Source organism: Nyctereutes procyonoides, unplaced genomic scaffold, assembly GCF_905146905.1.
Source record: "Nyctereutes procyonoides isolate TBG_1078 unplaced genomic scaffold, NYPRO_anot_genome, whole genome shotgun sequence".
Taxonomy (NCBI): Eukaryota; Metazoa; Chordata; class Mammalia; order Carnivora; family Canidae; genus Nyctereutes; species Nyctereutes procyonoides.
Window position 1 is genome coordinate 37,287,390 of NW_026575047.1, and position 12,293 is coordinate 37,299,682.

The 12,293-nt window shown below is 46.4% G+C and overlaps 1 protein-coding gene across 2 annotated transcripts; it reads right to left on the reverse strand.

Annotated features, from left to right (window-relative positions):
• Nucleotides 1-1,505: 1,505 nt before the first annotated feature.
• Nucleotides 1,506-6,290, reverse strand: RAMAC (RNA guanine-7 methyltransferase activating subunit). Of its 2 annotated transcripts, none has more exons than XM_055326466.1 (4): nt 6,175-6,290; nt 5,677-5,725; nt 2,885-3,063; nt 1,506-2,190 (listed from the first exon to the last, which is right to left on the reverse strand). In XM_055326466.1, exons 3-4 carry the CDS (start codon nt 3,052-3,054, stop codon nt 2,004-2,006), a joined length of 357 nt encoding a protein of 118 aa, XP_055182441.1. In that variant the 5' UTR covers nt 3,055-3,063; nt 5,677-5,725; nt 6,175-6,290; the 3' UTR covers nt 1,506-2,003. The 2 variants fall into 2 exon arrangements, with proteins under 2 accessions (XP_055182441.1, XP_055182440.1); XM_055326465.1 differs by having other exon boundaries at nt 2,885-3,094; nt 6,175-6,284.
• Nucleotides 6,291-12,293: the final 6,003 nt, after the last annotated feature.

Below are 12,293 nucleotides of genomic sequence, written 5' to 3' on the forward strand. Positions count from 1 at the left end.
GAGGTTAGTAACATTTGACACTATTTTAACTTTCTTTTAAATTATCCTTAATTTTTTAAAAATGTTACTGTCTTTCCCACATGAAGCAGAAACCATGACTTTTACTTCCTCTCAGTTTTTAGCATATAGGGGGGAGTCTAATGGTGACTATTTAAAAACCAACAAAAAACCACCACCACAGAGGCTACTCATGCAGAATGCAGAAATAATTCATGCTCAAAGGACTCTTATATTTTCAAGTACGACTGATACTCAAGCCATCTGTGATCATACTGTATCAGTATTAAAATATTTAAATACTGCAGGAAAATAACCTTTCCTTGAGGCTTCCTGAGACCCATCCCTCACTCCAACCTGCACCATGTACCCATGGGTCCCCCTAATTAGTGCGAGTAGCTAGCACAGCAGAGGACCTTCAGGATCCTGTTCTGAAGCTGTGGCCAGCTACTATCCCAGCAAGTCAGTACTGTGCTTTATTGGTTGACAAGATATTTTTAAGATCTTGGGGTACAGTGAAGCCATTCTTAATTCTCTAGGCTATCTATAGTATCAAGATAAAGATGTAACAGCACTATGCCTACTGATGTAATTAGAGGGGTACAGGGAAAACCCTTATCTTATTGTTAAAATTTTATGTACCTCTTAGTGTGAAGACCTGATTTATTAGATCCTTTCCAATCAAACAGCTACCTGAAAGGATTGCTCTTCAGGAAGGGGAGTGGAAGGGAGAGTTGGATCCCAAGCATGGAAAAGTAGTGCCTGGAGAAGTTAACCTCAAGGCCTAGAGTGGAGTGCTAAGAGAGAAGGCAGCAGAAGGCAGATTTAGGAAGTTGCCTTTATATTCTTTTTCCCTAAGATGACATTTCTACTCTTAATACTACTCTTAAGCCAAATAAGCCTTTTCAACAGATTTGATGGAAAGTACAAAAAAAAAAAAAAAAATCCAGAAGGCTCATCATATTAATGGATGCTCTAACTGCCAAAACTTGAGAAATTGCTTAATCTTGTATTTTATTTGAATTACACCATTATAATGGCCATTAAAGTGATCTGGAATAAAATGATCAGTCTAAAAGGAAGTTATAGCATCACTATACTTATACAAGAGGAAGCAGCAAAAGTGCACATTTGGAAGTGAATATAATACCATACAAACAAGTCATTGGTACATTAAATACCAGAAAAGTCAGTAGTCAGAATGCAGCATTATATACATACTACAGAAAAGGAAGGGGCAACATTTACACAGACTTTTGTATAACATGTGAATTCTGATCTGCTTCGTTTAAGTTAGCAAAAGCCTTGCAGTTTGCAATGAAATGACTGTGTGCCCCACTCTCACCACCACTAGATCAAGACACTGAAACTGAGGAGGGTCCCTTCCTCAGTTTACCACTTTGTTCTTGATATCCCTCTGAAAAAGAGACCAAAGCGATTGTGGAGCTGACTCATACCTGGAATAAGTAATGATAAAGTACCACGGTCATGACAACAAAAGCCAAAAGAAGCATCTACAACTGTTTTACCTTTAACTGCTGATGTTACGTACAATACAAGTAAGCATAGTTGTACATTCATGAGTTGACTGTACCAACCTCTGTAAAAATTTAGGAATGAGCACATCTGAGTATATGGATACTTCCTTACTTTACAAAGTAGAATCAAGCATTTTCTACTTTAAAGTTTTTATTTCTGTGTAAAACAAAGACAGAAATCCTGGAGGTCAAACAAGGAAAACAGACACCAAATTCAAAGCACTATTAAGCCAGGAAACAGAAGAATCTGAGGTAGAAGTCAGGCAATATAATCCACAACCTTTTTAGGGGCATACTGAACCATAACATCTCCGGTAAGATTTCTTTTTTTTTTTTTTTTTTAAGTCACAGTCCCAAAAAGTTAATAATCCATTCTCTAAAATCATGTAAAACTATGACCAACAGAAGATACAAACTTTTGTCATGTTAACAGATGAAATGGTTTTACCAAGAGCTCCTGACATTCCATCAATAGTAACCATAGGGAGGCCGCTGGTTGTAACCATAGTGTCCATACTGGTGGGGGTAGTAAGGTTCTTGTCTGTGCTGTGGGTAATTGCTACCCCAGGATCGTCCATGCCACTGATTGGATCGATTGTCACTTGGCCACCCCCGTCTGCTATCCCTACCTCTGAACTGTCTGTTATCTTGCAACCTATAACAACAAAACAAAGAGATTTTTATACTTCCTCTTTTAAGTAACACAAATGACAAATCTATTCCAGTGCATTTTATTTCTCAGTCTAATACTCTGTAAATAAGAGAGTAAAAAACATTTTTCTATGCAGAATGTTATATACAGCCCCAGTTGTTCAAAACTTCCCTAAGATTTAAATCATTCTTCCAGTATTATACTGGATACACTTTGCAGAGAAATAGGAAGATCACAACACAAAACCCACAAAATGATAGTTTTGAATCAAACAATTCTATTTGATTGTACAAAAACAGTATGGTCATTTATTCCTTTTATCTACTTTGAATTATTAAATAGATGAAATTTCCGTTGTATAACTTTCTTTCTAAAGTAAAACCAAAGACAATGCCTTCTTTATGGAATCCATATAGCATATTTGCAGAGAAAATAAAATGTTAGTCCACAGAAGAAACATTTTAAGAAAGAACATTAAAACACATACACAATTGAACAAGGAAAAAAATAAACAGTGCTGACAAAATATTAAAGCAAAATGTATCAGCCACTCACTGTGTGTAGGCAGGTACCAGGCACGAGGTATACTATACCTAACAGAAACACTGGTCCCTGCCCTCACTGGCCTTATGGGCTCACGGATTAAAGCTGTCCTCTCCCACATCAGGTATCTGCATGTCTCCTGAGTAATACATACCGATTGCCTCTGTTTCTCTGGTTCCCACCAGCTCTGCTATTCCATTCCTCAATGATTGGAGGGGACTCAGGAGGGCGTTTCAGGTATTCCTGGTACTCTTTGTCATCTTCTGTGAATCTACTGGCAAACATCTCTTCAAAATTGGGAACAGCTTCAGAAGTGTCTGTCATTCTGAAATTCTGTACAGTTTTTAATGTTTCTATGAGAATTCTAAAAAAAACAAGACTGTGTCACCAGGCAGTGAAAAACTAAGAAATGACTAATTTTAGGCAAGGTATTCATAAAAGTCTTTGTATACTTTTAAACTTAAAATGGTTTTAAACATTCAATTCAGTATTTCTGTAATATTTCTGTAATATATGCATTGTGCTAACTGGTGCCTGGGATACAAAGGTGAACAATAGGTCATGGTCTCAAAAAAAAAAAAAAAATAGGTCATGGTCTCTATCCCCAAAGAGCTCTCAGTCTAGTCTGAGACAGATGCGGTGTAAATACGAAGAGAGAAACAGTGAATGTCAAGAAACAAAGCTGGAGGGCAGCCCAGGTGGCTCAGCGGTTTAGTGCTGCCTTCCGCCCAGGGCGTGATCCTGGAGACCAGGGATTGAGTCCCGTGTCCAGCAACCTGCGTGGAGCCTGCTTCTCCCTCTGCCTGTGTCTCTGCCTCTCTCTTTCTATCTCTCTCTCTCTGTGTGTCTCATGAATGAATAAAATCTTAAAAAAAAAAAGAAAGAAAGAAACAAAGCTGGAAAAATAGGCAGGGACTGAACTGTGAAAAACTGTGTTCAATGTAAACAACTCTGCACTTATCCTGGTAGGCAAGGGGGAGTCCTAAACCTAAGTGGTTTAAGCAGAGAAACCTAAAAAGCAAACTATCAGTAAGGACCACTTTTCTTCTAACAGGTAGAGAAGAGATTAGTGAGGACACACCAAAGGCAGATTACTGTGGTACTGGAGGGCTCAATCTGCAGCAATAACACTGAGCACAGTTTTCCAAGAACTCCAGGAGACATTAACCACTAATTCAATATTGGGAGAAGAGAGGAGAATAAAGGATAACTTCCAGGCTTCTAGCCAAATAACTGGATGTGCTGCGGTGCCATAGGTACCACAGAAAGCGTGGGCCAGGATACTATCTGAAGTTAGTTATGGTCTGTCCATCCACATGGAGAGCCGACTCCAAGTTACCTATCTGGAACTGAGGACTCGGGTGATGATAAATGTGGGCAACATAGGCAATTTGTTGGTGGCTAATGCTATAAGAATGGATGAGATTCCTCAGGAAGAATGCGGAATGAGAAGAGTATGAAGGAACAGAATCCTGAACACGGACCTATGAGGAAGCTGGAGATAAAGAAGGGGGAAAACAACACACACAAATAAGAACCAGGAGAGCTCCCCACAGAAGGCAAGAGGATAGTAGGGTCCTCTGTGTTAAATGGCACAATGATAGAACCAAGAAGAGAAAATTAATTAGAGTTAGCCATTAGGAGGTGATTATTTTAGAGTACTAGGGATTGAAGCAGGACTGTAGTTCATTGAGAAGTAACTGGAAGGTAAGAAGTAGAAATCTACAGATTACAGACTAGGCTTTCAAGAAGCTTTGCTGAACATGAGGGGAAAAAAAGGCAGGAGCCAAGGGGTTACTGGGAGATTATCTCCAGTTTTTCCCAGGACAGTGTGCCTGAGGTTGTTTATAGAAAAAGAAAACCAGTAAAAAAGACTGAAAATACAGGAGACATGAAAATGGAAAGGCAAATAGACATTTAAATGAACAGCTACTAGCTACTGAAGTTGAGGGTACTTTAAAGGCATCCAATGTACTCTGTAACAAAAAAACAAAATAACTACAGATACTGTCTAAGGGCGAAAAACACCCTGAAACCTATTCTCAGCTGGGTTCCCCAGGCCAAGTATGGATTCATTCAGGTAGTATTTCTGCACCCACATCCTGAGAGAGAAATACGTGGCTTAGGCTACAAGAGGCCTCATCCTTGAGAAGCCAGGGAACAGAGAATTCACTCACTTCATCTTTATCTAGGACCTGGAAGCCAGCTCAACCAGGACTCTGTAGGCAGCCCCCCCACCCCAGGCCCCCTCATCTGCCCTGGCCAAGCAGCCGTCAGTGCTTCCATCCCTGCCTCTCCTAACCCAAACTTCATCTTTCTGCTCTCTGCCTCAAGACTCCTAAAGCCTATGTTCTGATTTGGGACATATGTATCATCACACTAAAACTTTAAAACCAAATCTTTCCCTCCTGTCTGACATCCTAAAATTATTTTTCTTCCCATATTACTTCAATTTACAGTAAAAGCCTTTGACAAAGACACATGATGGCCAAAGACAGCTTCTTCATTAGTTTTTCCTCCAAATCCCTCAAAACATAGGCCAATATTTATACTCTTGCCCTCGTCCCAACAAAACTAAACCAGGAGTATTGTGTGGATGCAAGAAGCACTACCCAGAAATTTTCTCCTTGAGGCTACTGCCCTCAGGCTTTCAGGGTGTCCAGGATCGGCAAACTGATGTCAAACCCTCAAAGCCAAGAGATGATGGGTCATAAATTCAGCTAAGGAAGATCGTGCCAGGATCTAGAAGAATCCCAGGAATCTGCACAAGGACGATCCATATCCCCCCACCCCCGACGGGAACGAAGAGTATAAGGCACGCAACAATGCTCCTCTGTTGTTACATGTTCTCCGCGATGCCGTCCCGCAAGTGAACAGACACCTTCATCAGCTCATCAGTGAGAATGAGATTTAAACAGAATTCTGGCGGATCTGAGCTTTACTCACCCCAGCAATCTGAGGCAGCTGCAACGTGTAATGTTTATGTTGTTTCGATCTGTGGGAGAGAAAAAAACCCACTTGATTCCCTTGAAGGAAACCCTCAATAGGTGTGTGGGGTCGGGGGGGGGCCGGTGGCTGGATCTCGGTGCCCCGCGGGGCCTTCCGAACCAGCACGCCCCTCGGAGCGCCGAGGGGAACCGGGCACGTTCTCTCTGTGGAAGGGGAGGAGGAAGGGCTCAACCCTCCGGACTCGTCCCGCAGCACTTCTAGTTTATAAGTCATACCGCACGCAACTCTGGTGCGGGCGACCGACGCCGGACACCGCTGCCCTGGAGACGCCCCAGGCCGCCCCCAGGGCCCGGCCCGGCCGCTCCCTCCCGGAGCGCCTCCGCGTCCCAGACGCCAGGGCAGGCGCAGGCCGAGGGGTCCCCTCTCCGTGCGGCCCTTCGGCTCCCCGCGGCCCCCCTCGGGCAGCCGGCCCGCCGCACTCGCAGGAGCACCCACCTCTGGCCCACACCGCGGCCAAAGGATCCGCCACTACTTCAGCTCTCCAAGGAAACGGAGCCACTCCGGCGGCAGGCCGACATTCGCCCGACTTCCGCTTCCGGCGGGCAAGCGCGGGGGCGGGCCTGCCAGGTCTCGCGAGATCACGGGCGCGCAGTGCGAGTCCTTCCGCGTCTTTGGAGGGCGGGAGGGGGCTGCGTGCCGAGTGTGGCTGGCGGCTGGCGGGAGGGGCGATGCCCTGTGTGCGCCCTCAGCCTGCGCCCCCCGGGCGGGACACGGCGTCGGGGTGTGTGTGTGTGTGTGTGTGTGTGTGCGCGGTGCCCCCTGGCTGGGCGCCGGGGACCGGTGGGGACGAGAGGGCACAGGCGTTCAGGAAGAGGGCGGCGGTGGTGGCGGGCACGGGCTCAGGGCTTCCAGCCCGGCCGGCCGCGGAGGAAAGTGTCGGATGGATCGGTCGGCGCTCAGCTGCCCTGGGCGGGCGGACCGGCGCGGGATTCCCAAACGGTGCGCCGCCTCTTGTTGGCACGCCCGCCAGCCCCCCTGGAAGCCCGGAGGCCCCTAATTGACGCCATTCCACCCCTCTCCGTTTACTGCCCACCCACCCCCCACCCCCCGTGGTCCAGTTCTGTCGAGTCCGCCTGTGCAGGAATCTGGCGTCCGTGCCCTCTGCGTACCCGCTGCCTGCACCTCCCCCAGGCGGGTCTCAGCATCCCCTGAACAGAGCAGGCGCGCTGCTTTCCGCTCAGATGTCCTTCCTGCAGCATCCCCGGCTTGCCAGCTGTCAGCGCAGCGGTGATCAGAAATCTGCACCTGTAGGCTCACGGCCACATTGATTAACTTGGATTCAAAACTCTTATTTTCTGCTGTCCCCCTTCCTCCCTTCCCGTGGGGTGGCCAGACGGTGTGAAGCACCTCCTGCACGAGTTACCGTTACCTTCCTAGAGCGTGCTCCTCCTTTCTCTTTGGAGTTGCCTTCCTGCCCCATCTTCTTAAGATGTTAAAATTCTGTCCTTTAAAGTCAGATCAAGTGGCCTCTCCAACTAGAAATAAGTTGTCTTTCCTACCGAATGTCCATTATAGTTTTCTGGGCCATTCTTCATGCATTCATTCATTCAGTTAGTACTGCTTTCTATTTTTGAACTAAAATTGTGTACAACTCTTCCCCCAATAGACTGTAAGCAGACCATCATTTCTGCATCCTAGAATGTGTCACATCATGCTTTCCACAAAGGGAGAACTCAGTGAATGTGGAATTGATGTGGAGCTGTGGACATTCCAAGCCATGTTTTAGAAACACTGACCCAGCCAGGGCGAATAGGACAGTAGGGAGGAGGAGCTCTGGTAGTCTCCATGTTGGGTAGTAAAGGTGAGAAGGTAAACAGCAAGGTTACAATAACTGAGTAGCACACTCCTTAGTAACAGAGTGGATGGTGGGGGGAAAGGATTAGAAGGAGTCAGGGAAGACTGCAGCCCTGTAAGCCTGGGAAATTGGAACTGAGATGGGATAGCCATAGGGTGCGTTGGTTTTATTTATTTAAAGTTTTTTTAAAAGATTTTATTTATTCATTCATGAGACACACACACACACACACACATAGGAAGAGACACAGGCAGAGGGAGAAGCAGACTCCATGCAGGGAGCCTGATGTGGGACCCGTCCCGGGTCTCCAGGATCACACCCTGGGCTGAAGGCAGCACTAAACCGCTGAACCACCCAGGCTGCCCTAAAGATTTATTTCTTTGGGCACGTGGGTGGCTCAGTGGTCAAACATTTGCCTTTGGCTCAGTTGGTGATCCTGGGGTCCTGGGATCGAGTCCCTGCATCCCTCTGCCTATGTCTCTGCCTCTCATGAATAAATAAATAAAATCTTTAAAAAAAATTTATTTACTTGGGAGAGAGAAAGTGCGAATGGGGGAGGGGCAGAGAGAGAGAGAGAGAGAGAGAGAGAGAGAATCCCAAGCCAACTCCGTCAAGCACAGAGCTGACAGCTGGATCCCACAACCCTGAGATCAGGACCTGAGCGGAAACCAAGAGTAGGAGGCTTAAACCACTGAGCCACCCATGCGCCCCCTAGGGCGAATTGATTTTGAAGCAGAAATGAACTCCATGCTCCAAAAGATCTGTAGAATTTGAAAGGGCATATTAGGAATACAGGACTAACGCTGGAGAAAAGAGAGGTTATGCCTAAATATGTAAGTGTATGAGTCATCCGTGAAGAAACAACAGTTGAAACCATCAGTGTATATGATCTTTCCAAAGGAGAAAGTATTTATAGAGAAGAGCAGAAGGCCAAGGCCTACGCCTCAGGAAATACCCATATTTAGGAGGCAGGAATAGGAAATACAAACTTGAAGAGATTAAATACATGGCAGCAGTGTAACACTTGAAAAACTCATAAGACTGCTTCCCCACCTGGTAGGAGAAGTCAGGGGGGGATAGCTGGAAAAAGAGGATGGTTGAAGACCAGTTTGCTGGCTTCCTTGTGAGTTTCTTACGGCTTTATTTCCAGGTGATGAGGAATTGCATAGGAAAGAGTTTATTTCTTTAATTTCATAAGTACTTAGGAGCTCCTATGCTTCTGAGAGTTTCTGTGAACTCTAGGTATTTGGTTTTTTTTGTGGTTTTTGTTTTGTTTTGTTTTTTAAAGATTTATTTATTTATGATAAACCTAGAGAAAGAGAGAGAGAGAGGCAGAGACACAGGAGGAGGGAGAAGCAGGCTCCATGCCAGGAACCCGACGTGGGACTCGATCCCGGGACTCCAGGATCGCGCCCTGGGCCAAAGGCAGGTGCCAAACTGCTGAGCCACCCAGGGATCCCCAACTCTAGGTATTTGAACCAATTTTCAAATGAAACTTTCTGCCCATTAGCTTTTTTTTTTTTTTTTAAGATTTATTGGGGCACCTGAGTGGCTCAGTTGGTGATGTGTCCAGTTGGTGAAGTGTCTGCCTTTGGCTCAGGTCATGATCTCAGGGTTCTGGGCTACAGTCCCATGTTGGGCTCCGTGCTCAGTGGGGAGTCTGCTTCTCCTTCTTACTACTGCTTGTGCTTTTTCTCTTGCTATCTCTCTCAAATAAAATCTTTTTAAAAAATTATTTTTTTAAAGATTTATTTACCCTCCCTAGAGAAAGAGAGAGAGTGGATGGGATGGGTGGGGAGACGGAGAGAATCTCAAGCAGACTCCCCACTGAGCACAGAGCCTAATTCAGGGCTACTAGATCCACCACCAGGATATCACAACCTGAGTTGAAACCAAGAATCAACTGAATAGGGATCCCTGGGTGGCGCAGTGGTTTGGCGCTTGCCTTTGGCCCAGGGCGCGATCCTGGAGACCCGGGATCGAATCCCACGTCAGGCTCCTGGTGCATGGAACCTGCTTCTCCCTCTGCCTATGTCTCTGCCTCTCTCTCACTGTGTGACTATCATAAATAAATAAAAAAAATTAAAAAAAAAAATAATAATAAAAAAAAAGAATCAACTGAATAGTAATGTCCTTGGGCCTGTGGATACGTCTGGAAAAGATTGCCTTGTGTTAGTTGACTTTTTTTCTCTTACTGGTGTTATATCTCAGTGTTTTATCTTCAACCAACTCTGTAAATTAAACTAATTTTACCCATAATTTCAAGGCTCACATCGACCAAGTGATCTAGAGGCAAAACACAGCAACAGACGTCCCGGAGTAATCCTAGAAGCTAAAGACTCCTACTTTCAGCAGCTGTGAGTGACCTTGGATAAAGACCACTTTCAAGATGGTGAAACTGGGGTTCAAGAGGTTATGCAATTGTTTCAAGGGCCCAGCTGGTAAGTGGCAGTAGGGTTTGGATCAAGGCTGTGATATTCACAAAGCCTCGCTCTTCTCCACAGTGGAACACGTTTTCCTCTTTCCCTTCCATACTCCACAAATCGTGCCGCACAACACAGACTCCCCCCATCTGGGGACTCCGCTCCTGCAGCCTCCCCACCAAAAAATGCAACCAGGACAACATACCTATTGCCTCATATTCCTTGCCGTTTAAAGAATTTCTTGAAGGTGTATCTCACAGGCAGGACCTGCATCATAGGGCTGGTTCCCAACTGAAAGGAAGGCTGGGTAAGTGAGCTTTTAGTTTCCTTTTGGTAGAGACAGGACTCAAGATGGTAAATCCTCTAAACAGAAGAAGGATATTCAAAAGATGCTGGCAGACAAGAAATGGTGAGTTATCCACTGCACTCTGATTTATGACATCCCATTTTGCCTTGTGTTATGGTTCCTGGCATACATAAAATCAATATTGATGTACTGAAAAGGATTATCTGGTTGAATGCTTTTTTACTTTATTTTTTTATTTTTATTATTTTTAAAAGTTTTTGTTTTTTTATTTGAGAGACAGATAGAGTGTGAGTAGGGGGAGAGGGGCAAAGGGAGAAGCAAACTCCTGCTGAGCAGGGAGCCCAATGCAGGGACTCCATCCCAGGACCCTGGGATCACGACCTGAGCTGAAGGCAGACGCCTCATTGACTGGGCCACCCAGGTGCCCCTACTTTTTTTTTTCTTTAAACTAATGCTGTGGGAGAGGAAATGACTTCTCTAAGATCACAGAATTGGTCAGTGGCAGAACTGGAACTAGAACCTTCAGACACACTTCACTGATTTAACCGATGTCTTTTGAAAAACTTCTTAGGTGCCAGGCACTGTTTTAAACCCTGAAAACATCAGGGAATAAGGATGAAAGCTCCTGGCCTCTTCCTCAGCCATGCAGCATTCATCCTGTCTACCATTCCCACGGCCTAAGCTGCTCTCAGGGACGCAGCCTGCAGACAGGGAGACCTGGAGATCATCTGCCCTGAATGTGTGACTGAACCCCACTGAGGCCTTCAGCAAACTTCTGAGAGCCAGCAGGCAGTGTGCAAATCCACTTGTCTTGTGGCCTCCCAGGACCAGCCTCAGATGGAAGCTCCCATGTATATTAAATGTGCCCCCCGGCCATGATATGGAGCAGCCCCCCTCTTCCGTTGGTTCCTCCCTGCCTTCAGTGCTAGGGGGCTGGGGGCGGGGCAGTTTGTGAACCAGTGGTCGTCCTGCAAGTCACCATGTCCCCAGGCATACTTTCCTTGCCTTGTTCTCTGTTCCACTGATGAAGCTGACACTTGGGCCTCCATTCCCTGGACTTCTCACTCCCAGACCTACAGTGTGCCTGTGCCCCCACTTCCCCCTTGGGTATTCCAGGCTCTTAGGGCCATTGTGTCTTTGGTCAGTGCACACCCTGCTCTTCTGGCCTGTGCTCCTGCCGTCATTCTTTGCATCTCCTCCATTTGCAAATTCACCCCCAACCCTGCCACGGAAACTTGCTCAAGTTTCTCAGTTTCAGAACAAAACTGATACCTTGCCCTCTGGCCTGTGTCCTCTGAACACCTCAGATCTGCTGTCCCCACCCAGTGGACCGTTCACCCATGTGGGACTGCACGGCCCCATCTTCTGCCCCCAGACAGGCCGCTGAACCCCTGTCTGGCTCAGACTCAACCCCCACTGGCTGAAACCGCCCTGGCGGAGTTTGAGCTGGGGCCAAATGCCTAAGACCTTTGGTGATTTATTCTATATCCATGCAGTGTTTGACGCTATTGTCTCCTTGCTCCTCCTTTGTTTCTAGGTTTCTCATGATGCTCTTGGCCCCAGGTCACTGTCTCTCCTCTACTCCATCTCCTTGGCCAACTCCTCTGTCTCCTGCTCGTCCCTAAATGTTAGGGTCCAGTGGCCCCATCTGTACCCTCCTAGTGCCACCTATGGCTCCAGCTCTGTGCTGATGACTCAGAGGTGGGTATCTCTAGCCAGCCTTCCTATCTAAGCTCGAGACTCATGAATACCCTTGCCTATTAGAAATTTCTATCTGCTGGTCTGGCAGACATCTCCAGCACATGTCCCCAGGTGCATTCATCTTCCTTTCTGTGCCCATTCATCTGCTCTGTCTCTGTTTTAGAGAATGCGTCCTCCCAGTTACCCACACCAGAAGCTGGTGGTCATCCTGGACTCCTCTCCCTCTCTCACCCCACCCACCCAGTCCCTCCCATGTCCCGTGGACCCAGCTCCTGCCTATCTCTTCAGAGAGCCTCCTCTTCCCTTCTGACATGATTCTGACCTTCAT

Coding starts and splice junctions, on each gene's coding strand:
- RAMAC (XM_055326466.1), bottom strand. CDS start 3,054: ATGACAGACACTTCTGAAGCTGTTCCCAATTTTGAAGAGATGTTTGCC. Junction 2,191..2,884: donor CAGAGAAACAGAGGCAATCG/GTATGTATTACT, acceptor TTGTTGTTATAG/GTTGCAAGATAACAGACAGT.